The 27,504-nt window shown below is 40.7% G+C and overlaps 2 protein-coding genes across 3 annotated transcripts in view; one reads left to right on the top strand and one right to left on the bottom strand.

The window, feature by feature from the left end:
* SPAG17 (sperm associated antigen 17) overlaps positions 1-21,722 on the top strand; it is a 265,493-nt gene extending 243,771 nt beyond the window's left edge. Inside the window, exons 45-49 of the mRNA XM_044004478.1 lie at positions 2,876-3,018; positions 6,378-6,562; positions 11,336-11,396; positions 15,748-15,892; positions 21,401-21,722. Coding sequence (XP_043860413.1) covers positions 2,876-3,018; positions 6,378-6,562; positions 11,336-11,396; positions 15,748-15,892; positions 21,401-21,528 — 662 coding nt within the window. The 3' untranslated portion in view covers positions 21,529-21,722. The remainder of the gene's footprint in view (positions 1-2,875; positions 3,019-6,377; positions 6,563-11,335; positions 11,397-15,747; positions 15,893-21,400) is intronic.
* Positions 21,723-23,341: 1,619 nt separating this feature from the next.
* WDR3 (WD repeat domain 3) overlaps positions 23,342-27,504 on the bottom strand; it is a 28,556-nt gene continuing 24,393 nt past the window's right edge. For both annotated transcript variants that reach the window (XM_044004479.1, XM_044004480.1), the window contains exons 26-27: positions 25,524-25,617; positions 23,342-25,296 (exon numbers count right to left, since the gene is read on the bottom strand). In XM_044004479.1, coding sequence (XP_043860414.1) covers positions 25,141-25,296; positions 25,524-25,617 — 250 coding nt within the window. In that variant the 3' untranslated portion in view covers positions 23,342-25,140. The remainder of the gene's footprint in view (positions 25,297-25,523; positions 25,618-27,504) is intronic.

Here is a 27,504-nt window from a genome sequence, read left to right as displayed (position 1 = left end):
AATACAATAAAATATTTTGTTGAGTCATTTCACTCATGTCTGACTCTGTAACCCCATTTGAGGTTTTCTTGACAAAAATACTGGAGTGGTTTGCCATTTCCTTCCCCAGCTCATTTGGCAGATGAGGAAACTGAGGCAAACAGGGTTAAGTGACTTGCTCAGGGTCACACAGCTAATAAGTATCTGAGACCATATTTGAACTCTGATCTTCCTGAATCCAGGTCCAGTGTTCTATCCACTGTACTACCTAGCTGCCTTCAATACAACATAATTAATACAAATTTGAGGTTTTCTAAGTCAATATATGGCCCACAGGCTTCCATTTTAAGTTGGATGCCACTGCTCTAGGCAACCCATTAAATACATGTAAAAATTGCAGAGAAGGTGCTGACCCAAATCATTAGTTTCTTCACCTAGAAGATTTCTATACCAATGAAACCACAAGCTCTTCTTTCCCTGATAAACCTAAATTTTGTCACCAGCAACATGTTGTCAACAAAATTCAGAAATTGTTATGGGTCTTGGTTTTACTTTATGATAAATAAGGTTTCAGTGAATCATATAAAAGCTGTCATAAGAAATGATTTTATGAAATTCCTGAATTTAAACCATCTTGTATACAGCCTTAAATACCCCAGAAGAAAAATGTTATATTTCTGATAATTGTGTACTTACTCATTTTCAATCAAGGAATACCCCCTGCATAGATCACAGTGTTAGACACAACCATGGCTCACTGAGATTATAATCTGAGTCTGTGTTCTGAAATGCTTTCTTGGTATCATAATTCCTTTGGTGTGTTCAATTTTAGGTAGTACTTGAAATAACCAAAGCCTACAAATCACTTATAATGGGGCAGCAATGGCAGAAGAGATGATAAAAATAAGCTAATCCCATGAAAGATAGGAAAGCCAGGTGAAATCTATACAACTGCATCCAATCAATTCAAGTCAAAGGGCTGCTTTTGCTCAATTACCTATATGATTGAAGGAAAAACATGTTTTGTTTTGTTTGCATGAATTAGCAAATCTGGTTATCTACATTGTTTGATTTACTTTTTTGCCATTTAAGCTACCGGAGTTAAAGTTTAAGGAATAGTAGTGGTAGTTGATCATTATATTTATTTCAATATTTAAAATAATACTTTAATATTACTTTTATCCTTTGATTAAACACAGGAGAGAGAGAGAGAGAGAGAGAGAGAGAGAGAGAGAGAGAGAGAGAGAGAGGAGCACCTCCTCACTTAGCATGTTTCTTTAAATGGTGTGGATTTTTTTTTTTTTGAAATTTATCAAATAGTGGGTTCTCCTCCATGAATCGTGTTTTAATAAAAACTAGTAGAGGACAGAACCTCTTCTGTTCTGTATATCAATAACTTTCCAAACCCTATTGATTCTGCTGACAGAATTCACTACCAGAACCCTTCAAGGAGACAACTATTGAGGTAAACATTTCTTTCCAGATGCTACTTCAGTTCCTTTTGAGGATCATGGGTAGGCAGAACTTCAGAATAAAATCATAGGCATGTGAATCAATAGGCAGGCACATACAACCTATGCTTAAGTACACCTCTGCTAAAGGGCACTCAAGTCCCTTGTCTACTCCCAGCCAGGAGGAACCATGGGAAGCTAAATTAATTCAAGCGTCTTTGCATGGGAGTTGTATTTATTCCAGGGCAAGCCCAAGCACAAATCAGACCTCTGAGTCAACCCTTGAACAGTCCTGGAAGCAAATCAGGCTACAGGATCTAGCAGATGGGCCACATCCCAGAACCAGAGCTGAAGAGATAGATGCCTGAGACCATTGCAGTCCAGAGCTACACTACTGAGAGCTGAGTCAGAGCCAAAGTGGAGAGTGGATGAGAGGTCCACCACAAAAACAGTTTAGCACAAAGTCACTTTACAAGCTGAAGATCCCATGTTTATAAAGCTGCTCTTTAAGACCAACATGTTGCAGTCCCTCTAAAGGCACGTGGGAGGTCTGGAAAATTGGGGAGGATGTTGTGGCTGTTGAGTCTGTGAGGAAATTCGGGCCAGACTCAGTTTTTCAAAGGTATGTTTTCATTGGTCAGATCTAAAAAGAGACTTTTTCCAGATGGGTGAAGTAAAGTGTTTTGGGAATTTGGAAGGCGAATATCATAGTTTAATGCTTCTTTTATTCTTCAAGGGCAACTAAACATGTTAAGGAAGAAAACTTAGCTAATGAGAAATAGCCTCTGCTTGATTAAAAAGTTTATATTTTGGGGCAGCTAGGTGGCACAGTGGATAAAGCACCGGACTTGGATTCAGGAGGACCTGAGTTCAAATTTGGCCTCAGACACTTGACACTCAACTAGCTGTGTGACCTTGGGCAAGTCACTTAACCCTCATTGCCCCATCAAAAAACAAAACAAAACAAAAAGTTTATATTTCTAAGCTTCCTCATCCCTATGACATGTCTTCCTGAATTCCTTAATCTTTGGGACTCAGAACCCTTTCAGAACATCCCCCTCCATTACAGAACACCTCTTCCCTATGAGCCCCAAATTTTGAATACATCCTGTTGTCTGGGAAATCTCTCTGCCACCAAAACATAGTTACCTCATTTATTTAATTTTTTAAGTTTTCATTTAGTGTCTTTCCAACTACACTATCTTACATTTCTTCACATATTTTGCAGCATCCGGCAAAAAAAAAAAATCGGCAAAAACACCTTAGAAAGGAATCAATAAATATTTGTTGATTGGCGGATAATGTCAGCTAAACTCCTCTTACACATGCGTCTGTATTTCTCTTGAGTGGGTTTTTGTGTGTTTGTGTACTACCAAAAGGCAATAAACAAAAACAATGTCTGAAAAAACTAATTCAGTTCAATTAAAACACCTTCTTTCTACTAGACTCTGAATCATCATGGATGCCCATGAAGATTCCAACCCAGTCACTGCTGCAAAATGCTGCTGGACAACCAAGGAAGGAGAAAGTAAAGCTACCTAACTACTTGAAAAGTTCTAAGCCAAAAAAGTCTCTACCCCTTAAGAAGGTAATTTTCTTGGATGAAGGGGGGGAAATTACATAGAGTTGTTTTTTTAAATTTTGCCATTATTGCCTTCTAGTAACAGCTGTAGGCTAAATGGAAGACACCTAAAGTACTCTCCATTAGTTTCCATGGCCTAAGTAGCTTGCTTATGGTAAGTCCACTGACGTCTCCCAGGGGTAAGGAGAATCACTAACTATCTACACTGCAGTGCTGTGAGCAGGTTTTGATCCAATCTAAACCATAATGCTTTTGCTAAGAGCTAATTTTGGGGCAGCTAGGTGGTGCAGTGGATAAAGCACCTGCCCTGGATTCAGGAGGAGCTGAGTTCAAATCCAGCCTCAGACACTTGACATTTACTAGCTCTGTGACCCTGGGGAAGTCACTTAACCCTCATTACCCCACCAAAAAAAAGAAGCCAATTGCAATGTACTATGCTCTAAAGATAAACTGAAATAAGCATATTGGTTGGAATCCTTGAGGATGCAAGATATCAATTCCATTGTCCAGTTTAGCAAAAGTAACTGTACAGGATATAGGTTTCTGAGGAGTTATAGCTTGGGCTCATACTTAAGGCTTGTGACTTCAGTAGTTGGGATGTTTATACATAGACTTCCTTCTTGGTTCTATGCATACTACTGCCCCACCCAAGAGGTCCAATCCAATCCCATAAACATTTGTTGAGCACCTACTATGTTCCAGGCACTGTGCTAAGTGTTGGGGGTACACCTTCACTTCCAAGCAACAAGATGACCTTGCACCAGGTATTCTTCGGTGTCTAGTCCTCTCCCACCCAACCCATCCCCCCCCCAGCTTTCCTGCCTCCTTTTGTGTGTTGTTTTTCTCCATTAAAGGGCAGAGACTATCTTTTTTTTTAATTTAAAAAAATTTACTGCCCCACCCAAGAGGTGAGACTTGACCCATCAATCTATCAATCAACAAATGTTTGTCAAATCATGTTACAGGTAGTGTGCTAGGTTTTGGAGATGCAAAGGCAAAATTAAATCAGAACTTTTCCTCAAGGAATTTACATCCTATTGAGAGTGACAATATACACATATAAGTATATAGAGAGCATATGCAACATAAATACAAAGTTATTTTTAGGAAGGAGGGTGAGTAGTAAGTATAAAGAGAGATTGTAAACCCCCCAAAAAAGGCCTGTAAGCATCATTTCAATCAACTCATGCCCAGATCCTGCTGATAAATGTGGAATAATGATATCAATCAGGTACTCTTTGAAGAGCATATATACCGATTTAAACACAAATTCAACTCTGGGTTCTCCCAGAAATAACTCTATGCCTTTTCTTAGCATTCCATTCCTATAGCCACATTATTGCTAAATTGCTGTCCATGCACAAAATGACACTGGAACAAGTTTCCTGACTCTGGTCCTTTTTGACCATTGGCAGAGACAGAAAAGAAACCAAATGCTTTTTATTCTACCAGACTAGGATAGCATAGAACATCCATTTGTTCTGGTCTTTCTTTCCCCCATCTTTATGCTGGCTCCTTTTTCTCATCTTAGGATTTGAAAGATAAGTCATTTAACTGAATTCAACAGAATTTCTACATAACAGTAACAAAGTTCAGGAAGAAATAATGGGAAAGGAAATCCCATTTGAAATTGTGTCAAAGTATATAACATATCTGGAGGCATTCTACTGAGACTCAAGCAACACTTGTATAAATATAATTACAAAACACCCCTTAAAGAAATACTCAAATAGATCTGCAATTTCATTGTTTTGGAGCTCTTGCCAATGATTCAAATCACAGCCCATTCAAATTTTTGATGTCTGCCCATGAATTCACTCGATGGGCTAGAGACCTTCCCTGATTTCTTTTGATGGTGCCGATGGAGTACTCTAAGCATCTACCTGACATCCCTATCCTTACCATGTGAACAGCCCATCTTTTCTTCCTATCATACTATTCCTTAATGAAGTCTTTTACTCTTCTTCTTTTAAAAAGTTCCTCTTTGGTTAAATATTATAGTCTGCTCACATGTACCAATGCATTTTTCCATTGCCCTCTGAATGATACTCATTTTTAGTTCTTTATCATGTTGTGTTCAATGTCTTGCTGTCATATATCAACACTATTAGTATGTTGGTATTAAAAAGATGGGGAAGCTGGGCATAGTGATACCCATTGGCAATTTCTGCTACTTGTGAGACTGAGGCGGGTGAATCACTTGAGTTCAGGAGTTCTGAGCTAAGCCGATTGGGTATCTGCGCCAGCATTGGTATGGTAAGCTCCCAAGAGTAAGGGTGGAGGATTGGGCTGCTTAAGGAGAAGAAAACTGGCCCAGATCAGAGATGGAGCAGGTCAAAGCTCTCAGGCCATCAGATATGGGATTGGGCTCATGGGTGACTGCTGTACATTCAGTCAGGAGAAGATGAGGTGATCCAGTCTCAAAAAAAGAACAAGAACAAGAACAAGAAGAAGCAGAAGCAGCAGCAGCAGCAGCTTAGCTTCCATGGAAACCATGGGGGAAAACAGCCTACTTTCCTCCTGTTCAACATGGGGCATAAGCAGTCCATCTGCACTGTCTGTTTCATATATAGACACTTATGGACAAGCTCTATACATTTTCTATCTAAATATATGTCATAATGGACATTCTTCATTAACTTGGTCTTTCTTTTGTGGATGGCCAGATCAAAATTTTTGAATGGTGACAGATCTCTTCCTAAAATCTGTGCAGTGTCCCAGGCCTTGGTGAAACCAGCACAATATCATCTGTAGACAGGAGCATCTGGACTTGGAAGCAGGAAAACCTGAGTTCAAAACCTGCCTCAGATGCTTACCAGTTATCAGACCCGGAAATGTCCTTAACTTCTCTGGGACACTGTTTGCTCACCTGTAAAATGAGGGAGTCAGGGGGCAGCTAAGTGTCACAGTAGATAAAGCACCTGCCCTGGATTCAGGAGGACCTGAATTCAAATCGGACCTCAGACATTTGACACTTACTAGCTGTGTGACCCGGGGCAAGTCACTTAACCCTCATTGCCCTGTAAATAAACAAACAAACAAATAAACAAATAAATACATAAACAAGCAACTAAACAAACAAATAAATAAGAATAAATTGAGGGATTCAATGACTACTAAAAAGCCTTTCCAGCTCCAGAGCTACGATCTTAAGTTTCTCAAAGATTGGGACTTTGGGTTCCAACCAGTGACTCTGCCACTAATGAATGGTTAATGTTTGTTGAATTTGTTAAATTGAATAGTAGTATTACAATTGTCAACTCCAGCTTTCCTCCTCTCTGGAGCTCGGTATTCCTTTTGTTTCATTTTAAGTTTTTGAACCTATGCCTACAAACTATTTTACAATTCTCCTCCTTTGTATACAGGTAGAAGACTGTGTCAGAGGGCGAGTAAACACATGCTCAGTTGCGTCTGCTGTCATGAACAGTACAAAGCCTCCCCCTTTTGGCTTCCATCTTCTTCCATCAGAGGTGAACTTTGGAGTCTTAAAGGAGGGCCATACCTATGTGGCCACAGTGAAGCTAAAGAATGTGGGTGTGGATTTCTGCAGGTAAGGCTGCTGCTTACTCAGTAGTAACAATACTCATCAGTATCATAGATAAGCTGTATGATTACAATGTCAGTTCTTGTTAGAGTAATTATCGTCAAACCCAGGTCTCCTTGCACCTCCTAGTCTAGTGCTCTTCACTATAGCATGTTGGGTAATGAAGGACAGGACATTTAATCTTTTCATATAAATCACTTAGGTACTTGCTCAAAATGTCTCTTCACTTTGGGTCAGGTAGACTTTTCCTTGCTTCTGTTTTGTCAAGTAGTCTAATTTGGAAGTGATTTCCAAGAGTGCAAGGAAAAAGAGGTTCAAAGTGTTCAAAAGTTCATTGCCCATGGTAATTCACCTTTGTTCTGAGGTGATCCAGTGGGGATAGAGAAAACACTAAACTTGGAATCAGGAAAACGGGGTCATGATCACTGCTTCCTACACTTACTCACTGTGATGCTGGGCAAGTCAATTTCTCTCAAGCTTCAGGGATGGGAAATAGAGTGTCAAGTTCAACTTGGCTTGGAACACAGAGGTCATGAAGGGGGGTTGTTTGAAATGAAGCTGGAAAGGTGTCCTGGTAACTTAGAGCACTGGTGAAAACCTGATGCCCTTAAGAGCCCCCTAGTATTCTGGGACTCCTACGTGGGGGACAAGGGTGCCTGCCAAGGCTCTTGTCCATTAGGATTATTTGTTATTCTCCATGAAAACAAGAGCTGCTATTTGAAGGATCCTCAGAGTGTGCTCAGCTCCCAGGGGCTATGTTCCCATTTCCTTTCTATATCCCTATACTTTCTCACAAAGCTGGCCTTGAAAGTCTTTGAGAGTCATAGACATGGGGAAAATAAATCTGGTAGTGGAAAGAAAAACACCATGTGTTTCATTTCCAGTTTAAAATAAACTCTTTAAATTTTAGGGCAGGAAGGGAAATTAGAATCATGGGCTTTTTAACCCCAGTAGGGAATCTGAAGAATCATTTAGTTTGGTACCTGCATTTTACAGATGATGAACTGAGGTGCACAAAAGTTAAGTGGCGGGCAGCTAGGTGGCGCAGTGGGTAGAGCACCGGCTCTGGAGTCAGGAGTACCTGAGTTCAAATCTCAGACACTTAACACTTACTAGCTGTGTGACCCTGGCCAAGTCACTTAACCCCAATTGCCCCGCCAAAAAACAGAAAAACAAAAACAAAGTTAAGTGGCTTGTCCAGGGCTGCCCAGTGGGCTGGTGACAGAATTGAGACTAGAACCCAGGCCTCCCAATTCTTAATCTAGTGCTTTCCCCACCCCCCACCATACCACACTGCCTCTTTTTGATAATGGCTGGATTCCTCTGGTGTACCCAATTATTTTTTGCCATCCTCCTTCCTTCTCTCTGATCCCTTTCCACCTTCCATCTCTGGGTCCTTCCTTCCTTCCCTCCTTCCATTTACTTTTTCCTTCCTCCCTCCCTCTTCTCCTTCATCTCTTCTTCCCTCCCTCCCTTCCTTTCTCCCCTCTTTTGTTCCTCTCCCCCTCTCTTCCTCCCTTCTTCCCTTTCCACATCCCTCCACCCTTCTTTCCCTCCCTTCCCCTTCTTTTCCTTCCTCCCTCTCTCCTTTTCTTCTTCCTTCCTTCTTTCCTCTTTCCCTCCCTTCATTCCCCTTCCTTTCTCTCCCTTCCTTCCTTCCTTCCTTCCTTCCTTCCTTCCTTCCTTCCTTCCTTCCTTCCTTCCTTCCTTCTTTTCTTCCATTTATCTTCCATCTCACCCAGGCTGAAAATATAGCATTAAGTCCAATCCCAATTCTGATTAATATGGAAGCTTTAACTTCCTTTCATTTTCTGATCTGGGTTACTTAATCTTTCCTTGGGCAGGCTGGTGGCTCATTATGTATGTCAGACTTAGTAAAGACACCTAATCAGCTTACTCTAGCAATCCATCAGCTTCATCCTCTCCAACAGTAGGGAGTACAAGTTTACACCACCAAGACCGGTGCTGTCATGGTTCATTGGAGTAAAATTTTAGCCTTCTGGAATGGGCCAACCCCAACCAAAGTGACCATATATCATCAATGCTATCTCTTCCATTCATTGGGCAAAGTGAATGAGAAAAGGTAGGGAGGCTAGTGTCAAATAAATACAATCCATCCCTTTAGATTCTTTCTTTCTTAGCCCAGAGCTTCAGTTTCATAGACTTCACTCAGCAATTCATTGAATTGGCCATTTCAGCGCCAACCCTGGAATTAGTCTGTTGAAGAAGTCAGGGTGGAGGTACGCTTTTTTGGGGCATTCCAACAGACTCCTCAGGGTATTTAACCATCATGCAGAACCCACAAACCACAGGAGGGGAAAGAGTTTGGCTCACACTCTTTATTAACATGAGGGTTTCAAAAGTTTCCCCAAGTTCTGGATGCTTCCCATCCCTTCCAATGTGTAAACTTCCTAGCCAGCCAGTGCATTCCAGGATCCCATGCACCATTGATTTCCAAAAGAGCCCTCATTCTTCAGTCTAATGATCTGGCAGCCAGCAAACCAACATTCATGCCATACACCATGCTGCAACATGCACTCAGGTCCAAAAAGGAACTTTGCCCTGGCCCCAGAAAACAGCTAATAAGTGGAATTGAGATTTATGTTACAGTCACTTCTAACACTGATTGGCTTTATGAACTTACATTAAGAACTGTCTGGGGAGCAGCTAGGTGGCACAGTGGATAGAGCACCGGCCTGGAATCCCGAGGACCTGAGTTCAAATCCGGCCTCAGACACTTAACACTTACTAGTTGTATGACCCTGGGCAAGTCACTTAACCCCAATTGCCTCACCAAAAAAAAAAAAAAAAACCATACTGTCTGAAGGAAGGTTGGGCAATCAGCCCCTAAATACTTCTAACTATTTGTTATTCTGATGGCCTGAAACACCTACTGCACATTCACTTCATATGATCACAAAATCATAAATCTAGCCCTTTCAGGGCTAGATTTAGCCCTGAAAGGGACCTCAAAAGTGTCTAGGACTGCTCCTTTTACAGGTGGGGAAACTGAGGCCCAGGGAAGTGAAGGGATTTCTAAAAAATCCCACAGATGGTGGAAGTGGAATTTTGACCTAGATTTTCTGTTTCTAAAACCATTGCTCTTTATACCCGTGTTATGCTCCCTCTCAGCCAGTTCAATCAAAGAGACAATTGTTTGTTTGTTTTCAGAGACAATTGTTAAACAATTGTTCAGTGAAGGAGAAGCACCATGGCATAGTGAATAGAGGGCTGGCCTTGGAGTCAGGGAGACTTGGGTTCAGGTGTTATTTCTGACATCTGCTCACTATGTGATCCTGAGTGCCCCAAGGCTGTGGATCTGCTTTGTTGGAGGAATTGTCCTCACTGGGAGCTCCTTACACTGGTTGAAATCACAAGCACTAAAGATGTAGAAAGCACTGTGGTAGATGTTTGGGGGTGGGGTGGTATCAAAGACAAAATTTTCTCTCTTGGTGATCTCATCATCTCCTTTGGGCTCATCTATCATCCCTATGCAGATCACTCCATAATCTACATAGCCATACCTCCTCTCTCTACTAACTTCCAGTCCCACATCTCCAAAGCTTTCTGGAAAACTCCTTCTAAATATCCCACAGGCATCTTAAATCCAACATATCCCAAACTGAGCCTGTTATCTTTCCCTCTACACCCAACCTTCCATCTAATTTCTTTGATTTTGTTAAAGGAACTACCATACTTCCATTTTCCCAGGTTCATAAACTCTTCATCCCCTTACCCTATATATGGAACCACTCTTGTTTATTTCTTTCTGCACAATATCTCTCACATCCATGCCTTCTTTCCATGTGTCATCACCTTAGTTGGAAACGGCACCTGAGGTGAGCCTTGAGGAAACCCAGGAATTCTAAGAATTAGTGATGAGAACAAAAGGCATTGGAAGCAAGGAAGACAACCTGTGCAAAGCACAGGTGGTATTCAACCCCGAAGAGGTTTTTTGGGTGTTTGTTTGTTTGTTTTTGTGAGGCAATTGGGGTTAAGTGACTTGCCCAGGGTCACACAGCTAGTAAGTGTCAATTATCTGAGGCCAGATTTGAACTCAAGTACTCCTAAATCCAGGACCCGTACTCTATCCACTGCCACCTAGCTGCCTCAACCCTGAAGAATTTTAAGTGGCAAGTAGGTCAGTTTGGATAGAACAGTTTGTAAGAGAAAAACATGAAATATACATGTAAAGGTAGGTTACACTCAAATTGTGAAGGAATTTTAATATATTAAGGGCCTATTGAGTACAGAGGGAAGGGGAGGGCATCGTAGGAGATGAGGAGAGAGGGCATTCTAGGCATGAGGGACAGATGACATGAAGACACAGAAAAGGGAAAGAATGAGTAGGATGTGAGGAGAACAGCAAGTAGTCCAGTTAACATGAGGCTACTAAAAATGGGGGGGGGGGCGATGGGTGTGAACAGAAGCCCACCTTACAGAGATCAAGCCTCATACATCCCTATCACACTCTATCCATGTGTAGTTCATTCACTGTGACTGCCATAGTGAATTCAAGCAGGATGAAGTGGACTTGGAATCCAAAGGCCTGACATTGTCACTTTCTAGCGAGACAACCTTAGCCTGAGCTAAATCCCCGAGCCTTCCTTTTTCCATCTGTAACAAAGAGATAATAATGCCTGTCTTATGTGCCTCACAGGATTATTGTTCAGTGGAACAAGTAGGACAGTTTAGGAGAGAGTGCTCTGCTACTATAAAGCATGATATAAATGTGAACTGTTGTTATTGTACATTTGTAACTGGATATTTTTGTATCAGATTTCAGGTGAAGCAGCCCCCACCCAGCACTGGACTGAAAGTGACTTACACACCAGGGCCAGTAAGTCATTGCCAATGCTTCTCTGTGTGACAGCCCACAGTTACATGTTTCCAGCAGTCAGTCAAACTGGCATTTATTGAGCACCTGTTATTTGCCAGGCACCGTGCTAAGTGCTGTGGATACAAAGAAAGGCAAAAAACAACCCCTGCTCTCAAGGAGCTTACAGTCTAATGGGGTGGAGGGGAGATCCTGTGCAAACAATTATGTACAAAAATGATATAGACAAGATAAATTGGGAATGGTATTAGGTGACATTTGAAGGAAGCCAGGGAAGTCATGAGGCAGGGATGATAAGTGGCTGTTGATTGATTATAGAGAACTGATTGATTTTTAAGACAGGCTGCCTCAAATAGTGGCTTGAGTGTTGGACTTTGAGTCAAGATGACATGGGTTCAAATCCTGCCTCTTACATGCTTGTCTACAGGCATGTAACTTAACTTCTCTTTCCCTCAGATAGCTAAGATAGGAGTCATTGTAGATTATCAAGGGATGTTGCTAGTCTCTTTTAAAGAGCTTATTAATGGAAGTTGTCGAATCTCTTGACAATTTGAAAGTCTACATCAAATCAAGTGGTGTTCAGTGACTGCTCAATAAACAGGTCAAGGTGTTAATTGTTCTCAAAGGAGTCTTTGAAGTTCACTTCAGTTTTGTAGCTAACAGGATGAACTTTCGTTTGGTCTATGGCAAAAACACACCCTCTAGACTTCCAGGCAGTGTAAATTAAGCCACTGTTATAACTGATTAAATACCAACATGTAATGAATTTGCTCGAAGCTTAAGTAAGCTTGTATGGTGGCAGTGGCCCAGGTCCCATTCTGCAGAATTTCACCAGTTTCTTCATTTCTCAGCAACTTCCTGATTATTCAGCTAAACTGAGAGGCAGAGATCAGTTTCCTAAAAATAGAGTAGCTGAATACTCTTTAATCTACATGTATTTGCAAAGACATTGAAAAGGTCTCAATGATTTTCTTTTTCTTTTCCTTCCTTTCTTTCCTTCCTTCCTTCCTTTCTTTGTTTTTGGTTCTGGTGTTTATAGAACTATATGAACTTTTAAAAAGGTCCTTTGTTTTTGGATTGCTTTCCATGGAATCCATACTGATTTATTCTTTCTACACTCTCTTTCCTAGTCTTTTCCCTCCATTTGCAGCACCACAGTGCAAGTGATTCTTTCCCATTCCTCATGGCTTGGCTTTGATGTCCCCTTCAAGGTTTTAAAGAATAGAAGCCCAGAAGAAGCTTGGAGCTTCCTGGGTTTCGTCTTCATTGTGAAACAGCTCCCATCTAGGAAGCTTGACTTCCTAGTTCTAATGCTCTCTGCTCCTTCCACTCTTGGTCTCCCAAATTCATCCTCTCTCTCTCTCTCTCTCTCTCTCTCTCTCTCTCTCTCTCTCTCTCTCTCTCTCTCTCTCTCTCTCTCTCTCTCTCTCTCTCTCTCTCTCTCTCGGCAATGAGGGTTAAGTGACTGGCCCAGAGTCACACAGGTAGTCTCAAGTGTCTGAGGCCGGATTTTAACTCAGGGCCAGTGCTTTATCCACTGTGCCGCCTAGCTGCCCTCTGGGCTACCAAATCTCAAAACATGTAACAGTTTTCTTTATAAAACAATGTTCATGTTTTCATGTGTGCATGTGTGTGTGTGTGCTCGCATGCACACACATACACACACAGCCCACCAACAGCAACAACAAATCAAATGTACATTGCTTGAGAGATAAGCAGTGCCCCTCCCCCTCCAGCCAAGCCACCCTCCACCCCCAGAGACCTCTGAAGGTTCCCAGTCTTGCCCTAGAAGGGACTCCTATGGAAGGTCAGAAAGTTTGTTCCATGACTCTAGGTTCCCTCATTCTGTGGCCGGTCCTGTTCACCACTGTTCCTCTCCTCAGTTCTCTACTTTCTCCAAAGAAGTCGCCAGAGCCCGAGTCGCTAGACTGGGGAGGGCTTGCTCTGCAATGCTGGCCCGGGGGGTGATGGCTGTTTCATCCTACCAGCTTCAAACAGCAACCCCCTCCACACGTGGTTTATTCCCGGTGCCCGAGTCCATTTCCTACTTGCCTTATTTAAGCTTACTCCCACTGATGGCTAGCTGAGGATAATAAATCCATCCCATTTGTCTACTCCCTTCCCAATGAGTGAGCCTCAGTCTTCACCCCTCCAAGGTGATGCTGAATTTCAGAAAGGAACTTGAATGCTTGAGATTGGCCTTTCTGCTTCCCATGTTTCTCTCATGGCTGGTCTAGTTTGCGCATATTTTTTGGAGTTGCTTCCAAAAAGGGGAATGGAAAGGAGGATGTGGCCGCTCCAAGCATCGGCATCTGTGTTTCCCCTTTTTTAATCTTTGTTGTAATGGACTCTGACCCACCCATAACCATTTCTTTCTTTCTTTTTTTTTTTTTTGTGGGGCAATGAGGGTTAAGTGACTTGCCCAGGGTCACACAGCTAGTAAGTGTCAAGTGTCTGAGGTCAAATTTGAACTCAGATCCTCCTGAATCTAATGCCAGTGCTTTATCCACTGCGCCACCTAGCTGCCCCTCTTTCCATTCTTAACATCAAGACATAACAGAACCATTCCCAGGCCTTCTCTAATTGGACTTCCTCTATGAACTTTGATGATGATGTGATTCAGAGGAAACACATGTATCATCTCCCCATGTTTGAATATGAGCATTTTATCTTTGTTTAATCCTCTATCATTGTTCATTCACGTTTACCTTTATATGCTTCATTTCCCTCTTTCAGAAATTCTAATTGAGTTTGTGTTCAAGTTGAGGTCCTTTTTTTCTTTTTCTCCTATTCTTCCAGTTCACTTCTTGTCTTTGGACTTGATGTAGGGCTGGGCAGTGCCACATTTCTGGAGGGAAGATTGGTCCTGCTATTCAGGATCTCAGAGAAAGGCTTAGAACTTGCAAGTTTACAGTGCTCCCGAATCGGTATGGTTCAGGGCAAAATCTAATTATTCCCGCCCCCCCCCCCTTGGCCCCCCATCTGAACTCGGCAAGTCCCTGACTTGGGTCTGGGGCTGTGAAAGCAGAGTTCTGCTAGACCCCACACTATTAGCCAGCCAGAAAACTGTGTTGCTTCAAAGTGGCAGAATCATAGGTTCACCTTTAGTCTGGGTTTCTTGCCTTCCTTATTCCTTTGCAGGTTGGACTTGATGCTGAATGAGACCCTGCTCTGAGCTTGGGGTCTAAGTGATATCACTGTTGCTGCTGGCTTCTGCATTTCATCCTTTTTTGGTATACCATCCAGGTCCTCCCTAGCTGGGGGCCACCTCTGTACCCCCATGGGCAAGTTCCCTTCTCACTTTGCCTTGGATCGATGACCTGGGGCCTCAGTTCTTCACCTTTAAAATGAGACTCTCACTCTAAATCTGATCCCATGGTTCTATTCTACTCTGGGGTGATTCTGGTCCATATCTTATACATCTTTCCCAGAGGGTTAGGAACCCTCTTCTAGCATGCTAAGCATCTTGCTCCTTTCAAGGTAACTTTACATTGTACAAATAACAGTGCAGTTCCATTAAGTCAATTGGGAGGGTGGGGGCATAGAGGGAGGGGCAGTATTTTTGGGGGGGAGGAGTCTGGATCAGGGATTTTATTGATGTAGAGAATTAATGACAACACTCCCTTTCCTAGTGCAAATATCTCAATCTGCAGCTGATAGTATTCTAGAGTTTCTTGGGGCACTGTGAGTTTAAGTGAATTTTCCAGAGTCACAAAACCAATTTGGGTCAAATCCAGGTCTTAAACCTAGGTCTCCCTGACTCTGGGACTGGTTCTCTATTTACCCTGCAACACAATACACTCTCTCTAATGTGTGTGTATGTGTGTGTGTGTGTGTGTGTGTGTGTGTATACACATATTTTATATATATATATATATATGCATATATATATATATGTTGAAAAAATGGTGATGCTTATTTAGAAGTGTTAGCATTTTCTGTAAGGAGAAATAAAAATAATCACTTTCTCTATAGGGCTGATAATTGTAAAGCATTGAGGAATTTCACCTTCTGGGGGCCTGTGAGAATTTGTTAACTGAACTCATCTGTTTCTTATTGCCCTGTTATTTTGGAATGTATCCTATTATTATCATTGCTGAAATTATTCCTGTTATTAGGTAATGTGCAAGATACTTGATTTAAGTTTTTTTTTAAAGAAAAACACTCTACTTATATTATCATATGATGAACAGATGCTATCCCATTGGTGGAGATGATGGTACCTCCCCTATTGGAGAATATCCCAAGCATTCCAGGTCCTAGCAGTTTGTCTCACAATTGCATTGTAGAGCAAATGTAATCATATCTGTTTAGTCCTTTTCATCCTTGATGTTAACTCCGTGATGTCTTTTAGGTAGCATCAGGATTACAGGTGGACCTGCAGGTGGAGATCTTTGCCATGGCTGTTGGAGAGAATGCTAGCAAGGGATTAGGAACCATTTCCTACAACATTGAGATTGTGACTGAACATGAGATTTTACTTCTACCTGTGGAGGCAAATATCCTTTGAAGTTCAGTCTGGCAGCAAAAGGCCAAGGAGAAGTTACAATTAAGATTGATCATTGCTACAGTCAGAAAAGGGATTAACTCACCTCGGGGGTCCCCTAAAATCCTATGAAGAAAAAAAAAAGAGTAGAGATGTCCCATCAAGCACAAGTTTACCACTAACACCCACTACCTTAATCCAAAGCTCAGAACCGAGGTCAGCTTTAAAGCTGAAAGGGGGCTTGGCGGGACATCCAATAGAGCCTCCTCATTTCACAAATGAGGAAACTGAGGCCCAAATATGTGCTTTGTGCTCACAGTCACAAAGGTAGTGTCAGACGGTAGGCCTACTTGAACCAGGTCCTCTGACTTCAAATTCTGTGTTCTGGTCATGATTTCACATCAAGAAAAAACAAATTCCTAAGAATGAGGTAAATCCAACAATGGAATGGTTTGTCTACTGGGCAGAGTCTTCAAAAAAAAATCTGAATAACCTCTGGTTGGTATGTAGTATATGGGAACTGAGTGGGGACCAAGAGACTATATGACCTGTGAAACCTCTTTCTATTCTAAGATTTAGTAACGTATACCAGGTCAGATAGATCCCTATATTTGGAACCAGCAGACTATGGAGAGAAAAAAAAATTAATCCCTAAAGTTTGTGTGTACATATATACATACATATGCATGTCTATGTATGTACCTGTGAATATGGATGCATATGTGCATTTCTATATTACAGGTTTTTAGGTATATATACTGTATGTATTATTGTATAATATACATGTAGAATATATACATAAGTATACTTTATGTACTTATATACCTATACATGTGTATATATGAATACATGTGTGTGCATATATCCATGCATATATCAATTAAAAACTATAAGGCCAAAGTTCCTATATTTTTCCATTCTTTTTTGATAACCCTGCAAAACATTTCAGATAAGGCCACACCTGAGCAAACATGAAATAATGGAACAATCCTTCAGTATCTGGAGTGTGTGTTACAATAACATTTTCACCAGGCTCTAGTTCTTATCTGAGTGGGCTAACAAAGACACAAGTCCTTTTTCTTTTCTGGACCTATCTAGATCTATAGAGGAAGGCTTCAGCTCCCAGAAAATGTTTATTTTATATATATATATATATATATATATATATATATATATATATATATATATATATATATATATACACACACACACATACATACATACACGCACACATATATACATATATATACATACACACACAAATGTATACATGCACATATGTATATGTACCTATATATATATATAAAATGTCATATGCACATTTGTACATATTATCACTCTAGCTAGTTCCAATACATCAGTAAGTTTTTGTCCATTGGTTTCTTAGTTAAGATATACCATTATTTGATTACCTTATTTTTGCCTAGGGGTAGATGTCTCTCAAGCATTACAAGGTTAGCAATAAAGAATGGAAAAATACAAGGACTTAATGTTATTAATTTCTATGAATTACTTGAATGGAGGGATCAATAGTATGTTTATCACATTTACAGAGGATATAAAGCTATATATGATAATCAGGATCCAAAAAGATCTCAATAGATCAGAATTCTGGGCCAGCCTTAATTAAGCAAAATATGATAAATGTAAAAGATGTATGTTTGGGACTTTAAAAAATTTAAAACTAAGGTTGGCAGAGACAAACGTTTACCTTTATCTCTGCCAACCTTAGTTTTAAATTTTTTAAAGTCCCAAACAGTTTGTGGAGAGGAATAAAGTATAAGAAGACTGGAAAGGCAGGAAAAGGCCAACTTTTGAGGGCTTTAAGAGCCAAAGAGATTTTTATATTTGGTCCTGGCGGTCATAGGGAGCCATGGGAGTTTATTGAGTAAGGAGGTGATGTCACAGTTGAGTGAAGGGCAGACTAAAGTGAGGCACAGAAACCAACCAGACGGCTATTCAAAGAGTCCTTGTGAAATGATAAGGGCCTGCACTGAGGTGGTTGGAGGAAAGAAAGGGACATATATACAAGATATATTACAAGGGTAGCAACTTGTTAATATGTTAGAACTAGGATCAATGGGTGGAAGTGGCAAAGAGGCAAATTAAGCTCATCTCTTCTCCCCCCCCCAAAAAAAAAATTCTTCCTAACATTTAGAGAAATCTAAAAGTGAATTGGCTTCCACCAAAGGTAGTGGGTTCCCTGTCCTTAGAGGTCTTCAAGCAAAGGCAGTATGACCACTTCTTGGGAATGTTATGGAGGAGATTCCTGTCCAGGTACAGGTTGCTCTGGATCAGGGGTTTTAAACTGGTTTTGTGTCATGGACCCCTTCTCAAAAGAACGTTGTTAAATGCACAGGATACAAAGGAAACCAATTGTTTTGTGGTAATTATAAAGTTCACATACTAGGAGCCGCTTTGCTAGATGTTGAATAGGATCAAACCATCTTGATTCAGACATTGTTTAGCAGCATGGTAGAATGGAAACAGCATTGAACTTGGAGGCACAGGACCTGAGTTCAAATCCTGTCTGTGCTTTCTCATACCTGCGTCACCTTGGACAAGGCACTTAAATTCCCTGAGCCTTAGCTTCTTTATCTATATGAGAGAGCTCGATTAGATGATCTCTAAAACCTTTCAGCTCTAGATGGATGATACTGTTGTTCGGACAATTTTTAGTTGTGTACAACGCTTTGTGACCCCACTTGGGGTGTTCTTGGCAGAGATACTGGAGTGGTTTAGCCATTTCCTTCTCCATGTCATTTTACAGACAAGGAAACTGAGGCAAACAGGGTTAAGTAACTTGTCCAGGGTCTCACGGCTAGTAAGTGTCTGAGGCCAGATTTGAACTCAGGAAGATGAGTCTTCCTGACTCTAAGGCCATAGCTCTATGCACTATGGCATCACCTAGCTGCACTAAATTAATGATCTTAGTATCCTGTAATGGTTGTTATACTGCATAATTGGCATCATTTTGATTAGTGAAGTATCAGTATATTTATAAATGTTAGACGCACACATATACAGGCAAGAGATGAGCCTGGAAAGGCGAGGTGAAGCCAGATCATGCTATCTGGATATTACTTACAGTTAAAGGGAATCATTAGAGGGTTTTGAGTAGGGATTGGCCTCATTAAAACTTTGCTTTTTATAGATGAATCTGGTGGTTGTGTTCATGACTGGCTGAAGACAGGAGATAGTTACCAAGGGGACTGATTTAGTAGAGGCTTTTGCAGTTTTCCAGGGATAAGATAATAAAGGTCTGAACTTGGATAGTGGCAGTGGAAATGGAAAGGAGGGGGACCAATGCTGTCACTGTTTGTTCTTTGTTCTCGAAGAGGACCGTGACATCAGGGCGATGTCCTAACTTGCAGTGAATTGGATTGAAGTGAGGCAGGGCTTTACAAAGTCACCAACCTCACTCTCTCCTCCAAAGCCATCTGGGTCCAGTGGCAAGATATATCTCAAGGTGACTAGAGATGGCCCCAGGTAGTTTAAGGCAATTGGGGTTAAATAACTTGCTTGGGGTCGCACAGCTAGTAAGTGTCTGAGGTGATTTGAACTTGGGTCCTCCTGACTCCAGGGCTACTGCTTTATCCACTGCATCACTGAGCTGCCCCTAGTGAGTTAAACTATACAAGTGAAGAATGCTATAGGAGTGTCCCAGTTGTGCAGTTGTAGGAAAGAGGTTGGACCCCAAGATATGAATGTTGGAGTCATTTGCATATAAATGATCATTTTAAGCACTGGGAGTACATGAAATTATTACAGGGAAAAGGCATGGTGAGAGAAATGGACTGATACCAACTTTAAAAAACATCTATTTTTAGGGGGCACGAGAGAGCTCTTAAGGAAGCATAGACCCAGTAGTGTGATGGAAGGCCAGGGAAGAAAGCTTCAAAGAGATAGCACCAGAAATCAAGGATGATAATTCAAAAAAGATCATTGAATTTGGCAGTTATGGAGTAAGTAACCTGCAAGAGAGCAATTTCTGCAATGGTCTAAGAAGGTAGTTTTTAAGTTGAAGTGATTACTCTTTCATAAAGGATAGTGGTAAAGGGAAAGGGGACAGAACATGGTTGCTTGATGGAACTAATAGGGTCAAGAAAAGATGGGACGGTTTTGGTTTTGGTTTAATGTTTACAAATAAGCGAACAGTAGGAATAAAAGGGAAAGAGTCACTGGAAAAGGAGACTAGGGGATGCGAGGGAATGACATAATTGATGGAAGAATGGAAGAGAGGAGTTCTGCAAGGAGGTTGAAGGATAAACCAGATCTTTATAAGACAAGGTCATCTGTTGAGAACTAATGGGAGACAGACCTTCTACTGAGACAAAAATGGCCGCCTCTGTGTGCAAAAGCAAATGTGGGCTTTCTTGACAAAGGACCAGTTTGTCAGACAACTGGGAATCATCCATAGCCTCATTCCATATAGTCAGACAAGAGCTCAGGCCACAGCTGATCTGATCATTTGAGCCAATGAAGTTTCTTATTCCCTTTGCTCTGAATCTATACAATTTTCCCCATATACAAATTCTAGACTGACTACGTTTAGTTGGGACCAGGGCTTGAACAGTAGAAAGCAAAGATTTGAGAACTTTCCTCTCACTTTTCCCACTCCATTGCCAACCACAGACAGTTCCCAGGTAATATGGTATAATATAAAGATTTCCAGATTTAGAATCAGAGGACCTGGGTTCAAATGTTATTTGAATGAGTATGTGCAAATCGTACCACAAAAATGATGCACCCATACCCTTTGACCCAGCAATACCACTTTTGGGTCTTTTGCCCAAAGAAATCATGGAAAGGGGAAAGGGACCCACGTGTACAAAAATATTTATAGCTGCTCTTTACGTAGTGGCAAGGAATTGGAAGTTGAGGGGATGCCCATCCATTAGGGAATGGCTGGACAAGTTGTGCTATATGAATACAATGGAATACTATTGTGCTGTAAGAAACGATGAGCAGGAAGAGTTCAGAGAAACCTGGAGGGTCTTGCGTGGGCCGATAAGTGAGATGAGCAGAACCAGAAGAACATTGTACACAGTATCATCAACATTGAGTGTTGATCTACTGTGATGGACTATATTCTTCTCACCAATGCAATGGTACAGAAGAGTTCCAGGGAACTCATGATAGAAGAGGATCTCCAAATCCAGAAAAAAAAAAAAAAACTGTGGAGTATAAATGCTGAATGAACCATACTATTTCTTTTGCTTTTGGTGCTGATGTTTTTCTATTTTGAGGTTTTTCGTCATTGCTCTGATTTTTCTCTTATAACATGACTAATGCAGAAATGTTTAATGTTATTGTGTGTGTGTGTGTGTGTGTGTGTGTGTATATATAACCTATATCAGATTACCTGCTGTCTAGGGGAGAGGGGAGGGAGGGAGAAAAATCTGAAATGGGAAAGCTTGTATAAACAAAAGTTGAGAACTATCTTGATATGTAACGGGAAAAAAAATAAAATACTTTATTAATTAAAAAAAAAATGATGCACCCTTAACGAGTATCTTACTAGTTTTAACATCTATGACCTATGACTCAAGGCCAGATGATTTTCCCATGGGGAAAGAAAATCCATCAGTTCGTCGTGTTTCTACAGTCGCCAAAACTCATAAGCTATCTTATGTGAGTAATATCTAGGAAATGTGCCTGTGGGCCCAGGACTAAATATATATAACCAACTATTCCATGCTTTAGTCTTAGACTTATCAATCAACTAGTATTGACTGCCTATTGTGTATCGGGAGCAAAAATACAGTATAAAGATTAACTTTGACAACGACAAACTCAAGTCTGTTGCTATCCTTGCAACCTTCGTAATCTTGTTCTGTACTTTTGAGGGTAAATGAGTTGCTTTTACATTAAAAAAACCCCAGCAATGACAATTGCATGACAAATGACAAAAGCATGTAGTAGTTTACTGTTAGGTTCTGTTCACTTATGGCTATGGGATGTCACTATTACAATCCTAAAACATTCAGAGACCTCAGATCCAAGAAAGCGTGTACGAATACAATATAAAACCATGTTTCTGACATAAATGGGTGAAGTACAGTGTATCAAAACCACTCATTCTTGTATTAACAGCAACATCTAAGCTCCTAATTCAGCCTCATAATATAGATCTATCTGTTCAGCATCATTTCCCAAGTTAATGAGCAATTTTCAAGTACTAACCAGTAACACCAGGGATGGACCATATTTCAGGAATGCATTTAGCAGAGTTGTCATAAATAGTATTCTACTTGCCATACCGCTGTTAATCAAGGATCTGACTATGGATACGCCAATTAACCATTCCTGTGTGATTTCCACATATAGTCCCATTTATAAATATTCCCATTTACAAAAGGAAAAGAATATACCTCTACTTATCTCATTGGGATATGAGATTGTGTCAAATGCTCTAAGCTTTTTGTAAATTTTTGTGGCTCTTCACTAGTGAAAAATGAACATATGTCTATCCCAGGGAGTTTCAGAAGAACATTTGGAATTTCTTGTGAAACAAACTGGGGAGCAACTTTTAAATCTTCCTGTTATTAAGGAACTTTTCAATATCTGTAACAGCCAAGTCTGCTAAACTGCGATTATAGTGGATGTCAAAGGGAGTAGCAGTTTCATTACAAAACAATATCTAATTGTATACACTGTAGCCAGAGAACCAACTAACAAAGAGGTGGGAATCATGCTGGGCACACCACTGGTCACCTTCCACTTGCCTTTATTAGGTTTAAAGTACTTCATTTCACTTGCTAATTCATTATTGGGAAGCTTGGCATCAGTCTTTTTGGGGATTTTAGTTTTTGCAGACTGAAATACTTTAATATAGTCTTTAAAATCAAATATCCTTGTCTTCAAAATCAAGTCAGAATATTTCTCCGTAACTTCCACCCTCCCCCCATCTCAATGCCAATGGTGGTGGAAAGATCTCATGACAAAAAGGTTGGCAATTTGATACAATGGACTTTACCCATTTATGTCAGGTGCATAGTATTATATTTTATAACAGTTTGTTTTGGGGGGATTTAGTCTAGACCAAAGCTTTTTAAACTGTGGCTCATGACCCTATGTGGGGTCTTGTAACTGAATGTGGGGTTCGTGAAAAATTTGGCAAAAGTAAAAGGTTATATATACTTATTTTATGTACCTGTGGTTGCATAATTGTTTTTTGTTTTTGGTGAGGCAATGAGGGTTAAAGTGACTTATCCAGGGTCACACAGCTAGTAAGTGTCAAGTGTCTCAGGCTGGATTTGAACTCAGGTACCCCTGAATCCAGGGCTGGCACTTTATCCACTGTGCAGCCCCCTGCGTAAAACTTTATGGGCAAAAAGCGGACACAAGGAGAAAAAGTTTAAGAAGCTTTGGTCTAAACATGAAATAGTTTGCTATATTTCCTTGGGGATTAAAAACCAGTGCTGTTGGCACAAGCAGGATGAAGAGAAAATGACGTATATTTCAATGAATTTAATTACAGATGTGATTATCAGTCTACCTGCTGCAGACAGAGAAGAGAACCGACCTCCATCCAGCCTGGGCATCTCAGAATTGTCGTTACAGAGGCAGTAGTAGGCCCACTTAACCTTCTCTTTTTAAGTTTCAGGATCAAGTACCTCACAAAGCACATATATAGTTTTTAATATAGCATTTTAGGCTATCCAGATATGGCCTTGGAAAAAGCTGTCTTACTGTCTGCTAGAAAAAAATACTTAATAAAATGCCTTTTTACTAAGCATTGTGCATTTCTTCCCATTTAGTAAAGGTTGTCAGGCTTAAAGACATGCAAGTATTTTGACCAAAAAGTCTCATTCTTGGTTAAACCACTAGTCACATGCTGTGCACACATATACCCTTTGTCTTTACGAATTTTCTGATAGCTGCTAGCTAGGAATAAATTGGTTCAAAGGGCAAACGAAAGTAACAGGAAGTAGTCTTAGAGCCCAGGGTAACTTACTTTTGTCTTGGTATCCTGTTAAAACTACTACTAGAAATGATCATGAAAAAAGTATCCGATTCCATAACTGACAGGACCAGATTTTTCTGGATGGGAGGATCTCAGACAAAAGGTATTTTTAAAGCACCAGAGGTTTTGACATTTTTTAACATCTAACTCATGTGCTTAAGGACCTCCCCATATTGTAGTTAAGAGCAGGTTTCTTTTCCCTGTGTCACATTGTTCTCCACTCAAAAAAAGATTCAAGAGCATCCTCTAGGTTTCACAAAGAAAAACCAAGTAAAGGTCACAGTGGCAGCAAGCTGTTTGATACTTTCTGCAATTCTCCTTTGTGGAGTTCATTAAATATGGCCAGAACCTTTTCTGTTTATCCACGTACACGTTGCCTCCCCAAGCTACTTTCTCCTATTTGGGGGATCTATTGGCAGATTCATTGTCAGGGATTTGAATGGCTAAGCTAGACTCATTCAGGGCTTGGGAAGGGAGTGAACAGACTTGCTCTGTATAGGTAACAATTTCCTAAATCTCTATATTATAAATCCAAGAGTTCAAACGTCATCTCATCATGAACTTATTTTACTTAAAAATAATTCTTTTGTTGAAAGAAATGCAATTACTTAACCATATCTTTTTACATACAAGCACAAATATTTTAAAGTCTGTAGGGTAAAAAGCACAAGGAATTCCTGCTTTAGATAATAAGTTTTTTTAGAATGATAATGCATTAGGAAAGAGGTAATTCTATACCTCAGGAGAAACTCCCTGTGAGAAAAAGGAAAAAAAATAAATAGCAGAATATTCACACATGTCCAGCAATAGAGGAACTGAATAAAATTCCTAAGTCAGTAACTTCAACCCTTGAGTTTAAGGGTTCAAGAACCCCTCTGCAAATGAATAAGAATGGAGAAAAAGAAAGCCAATTATCCAAGAATATGTCTAGCCCTTGCTAACAAGGAAAGTATGAGGCCCTGCACAAGGTGCCTTAGTTAACTCCTCTTGTGAGCCAGATCCTCCCAATGTACTTTAGCGATTCAGTGAGTCCTTTATCATCTGGTACTTGACTCTCAGCTGTTTAAAGCTAGAAGGGACCATATGGGACCATGCAGTCCAAGCCCATCCTTTTCCAGATGAGAAAACTGAAGCCGAGCGGCCCAAGGTCACAAGTCAGGAGCATAGTGGAGACTAGAGTCCTGTGTTTTTCCCATGATGTCAGTATCCATATATTCAGGTCAAGAAGCTGTTCCTTCTATTTTGAGAGGCCCAGTTAATGGGAATGTGAAAACTGTTGAGGTGTTTGGGCTCTAAGTCAATGTCATAATCAGCTTCTCCCTCTTTTTCCTCTTCCGTTTCTTCTCTTCCAAATTGCTTGTGGCATCAGAGAAAAATTCAACTTCACTCTTTGCCTCACATTCCCTCTTTAGAAATTCAAGGCCTGCCATATTGAATCCAATTACATCCTGGACCAAAACACAAAGAACATTAAAGAAGCTCAGTGTGGTCTAGGAGAAAAACTGACCAGTCCTCCCCACCCCTTCCTCCCAAGTACTTTCTGCAGGCTTGTGTGGGTCTTCAGAGGTCCACGGGGCAACTTGTATCCAACACTGAGGGATGCTAGTCCCTCAGAGGACATTGCAGATATCCTGGGGCCTGTACCTCTTCGTTGTAACAAAATAAAAGCACTTACCCGGACTTCACTGACTTTTGAAATGGTGGTTTTCTTCAATTTCTCTATCACTGGTACAAGCATTTGGTTACTACTGATTTGCCCAAAGTGAATCCTACAAATTACAAACAAAAAGAGTGAGGCTCGGGGCAGCTAGGTGGTGCAGTGGATAAAGCACTGGCCCTGGATTCAGGAGGACCTGAGTTCAAAATCTGGCCTCAGACGCTTGACACTTACTACCTGTGTGACCTTGGGCAAGTCACTTAATCCTCAATGCCCCGCCAAAACAAACAAACCAAACCAAACCAAAAAAAAAAAAAAAAAAAAGGAGGTGAGGCTCCGGAAAGTCAGGCTTGCCTTATCCTTCCAAAACAGGAAGTTCTTCATCACTTAGAAATCTTAAAAATCCACTGGAGCATGAATGAGAAAAACTGTTTCTGAGAAAGAAGGCAGCACAGGAGCTATGCCCACATATAATAGGGACTTTGCTGAATTTAATTCAACCCCTGCATGAAGTATGAATTCCCTTGACCATACTCCTGAGTAGTCATCCAGCCACTTCCTGAACACATAAGTCTACCAGTCCCCCACCTGCCCAACCAACTAAGCATAACATAGACTTCAGCCTGGAAGAGTTTGTATTTGATCCCAAAGACAACAGGGAACCACTGGAATTTGTAGTAGTGGAGTGACATGGTCAAATATGTATATAAGGAAAACCCCTTTGGTAACTGTTTGGCTTTCAAAGGTTTTGCAACCTGGCCCCAAACTCTCTAGTCTCATTATATGTTACTCTTTTCCATCCACTATGATCCAGTCTAACTGGTCTGCCTTCTCGCCCTCAACACATCATCCCGTCTTTAGTCTTTATGCCTCTACGGTGGCCCCACCATGTTTAAACTGTATTCTCTCCTAACCTCTACTTCAGAGAATACATTAATCACTTCCTTAAATACACATCCCAAAGCAAAACCTTCTATGCCTGACTTTGCTGATCCTTCCAAATGCTAGTCCCCACCCCTCCAAATTCTCTTGTATTTATTCTCAATATACTTTGGTGTCCTTCCACAGAAAAGGCAAGGGAAGCAGAGAGTTTCAATATTTTTATCTTTGTATCTTTTTAACTCTTTATGTGTCATTTAAGAAATGAGCTATTCTTTTCAGGATCCTGTCATTTGCAAATACGATAATTATTCGATCCAATTCATTTCAATGCATTGTGTACTATATGCAAGTTACTGTGTTAAGTGCTAGAGACACCACCCAGACAAAATGAAAACAGCCTCTGCCCTCAAAGGAAATTCCTTTTTGCTGAGGGACATAACACATATACAGAAAGGTTTCCTGAAAGAGGTGACACCCAAGAATTTTAGGAGGCAGAGGTAAATAGGGAGGGCATTCCAGGCTTCAAGGACAGCTACTACAAAGGCGAGAAGGAATGATGAGCCTGAAAAACACTAAGACAGTTTGACTGGAACATCGAGTGCCTGAAGATTATTAATGTGAAATGTCTGGAAAAGTAGGCTGTGCCCATATTATGACAAACATTTAATGCTAAGCTAGAGAGCTTGTGATTTGTGCAAGGGGCAAGCCAGCAGCCCAGACTCAACAAGAGAATACTGGGGTCAGACCGGTGATTTAGGAACATGGTTATAGCTATTGAAAATAGAATCTTGGGAAGTCTATAAGGAAGTCATTGCAATAGTTCAGGTTAGAGGTGATGAGGTCCTGACCTAGGCTGATGGCTGTGTGACAAAGGTGGACAGATGTGAGAAATGCTGTTGAGGTGCAATCAATGAGATTTGGCAACTAACTGGATTTGGGGTGAAGGGAAAGGGAAGAGTCAAGGATGACTCAGAGGTTGTGAAGCTTAATAATTAAAATCAATCAATCAACAAGCATGGAATTAAAAAACGGTAGAAGTTGAGAGAACGGATGTTTTAGGGGGTCAAGAAAATGGGTTCCATTTTGCAACTGCTAAGTAAGACACCAATCCATCTGA

Source organism: Dromiciops gliroides, chromosome 4, assembly GCF_019393635.1.
Source record: "Dromiciops gliroides isolate mDroGli1 chromosome 4, mDroGli1.pri, whole genome shotgun sequence".
Taxonomy (NCBI): Eukaryota; Metazoa; Chordata; class Mammalia; order Microbiotheria; family Microbiotheriidae; genus Dromiciops; species Dromiciops gliroides.
This window is presented reverse-complemented; position numbering and strand designations above follow the sequence as displayed.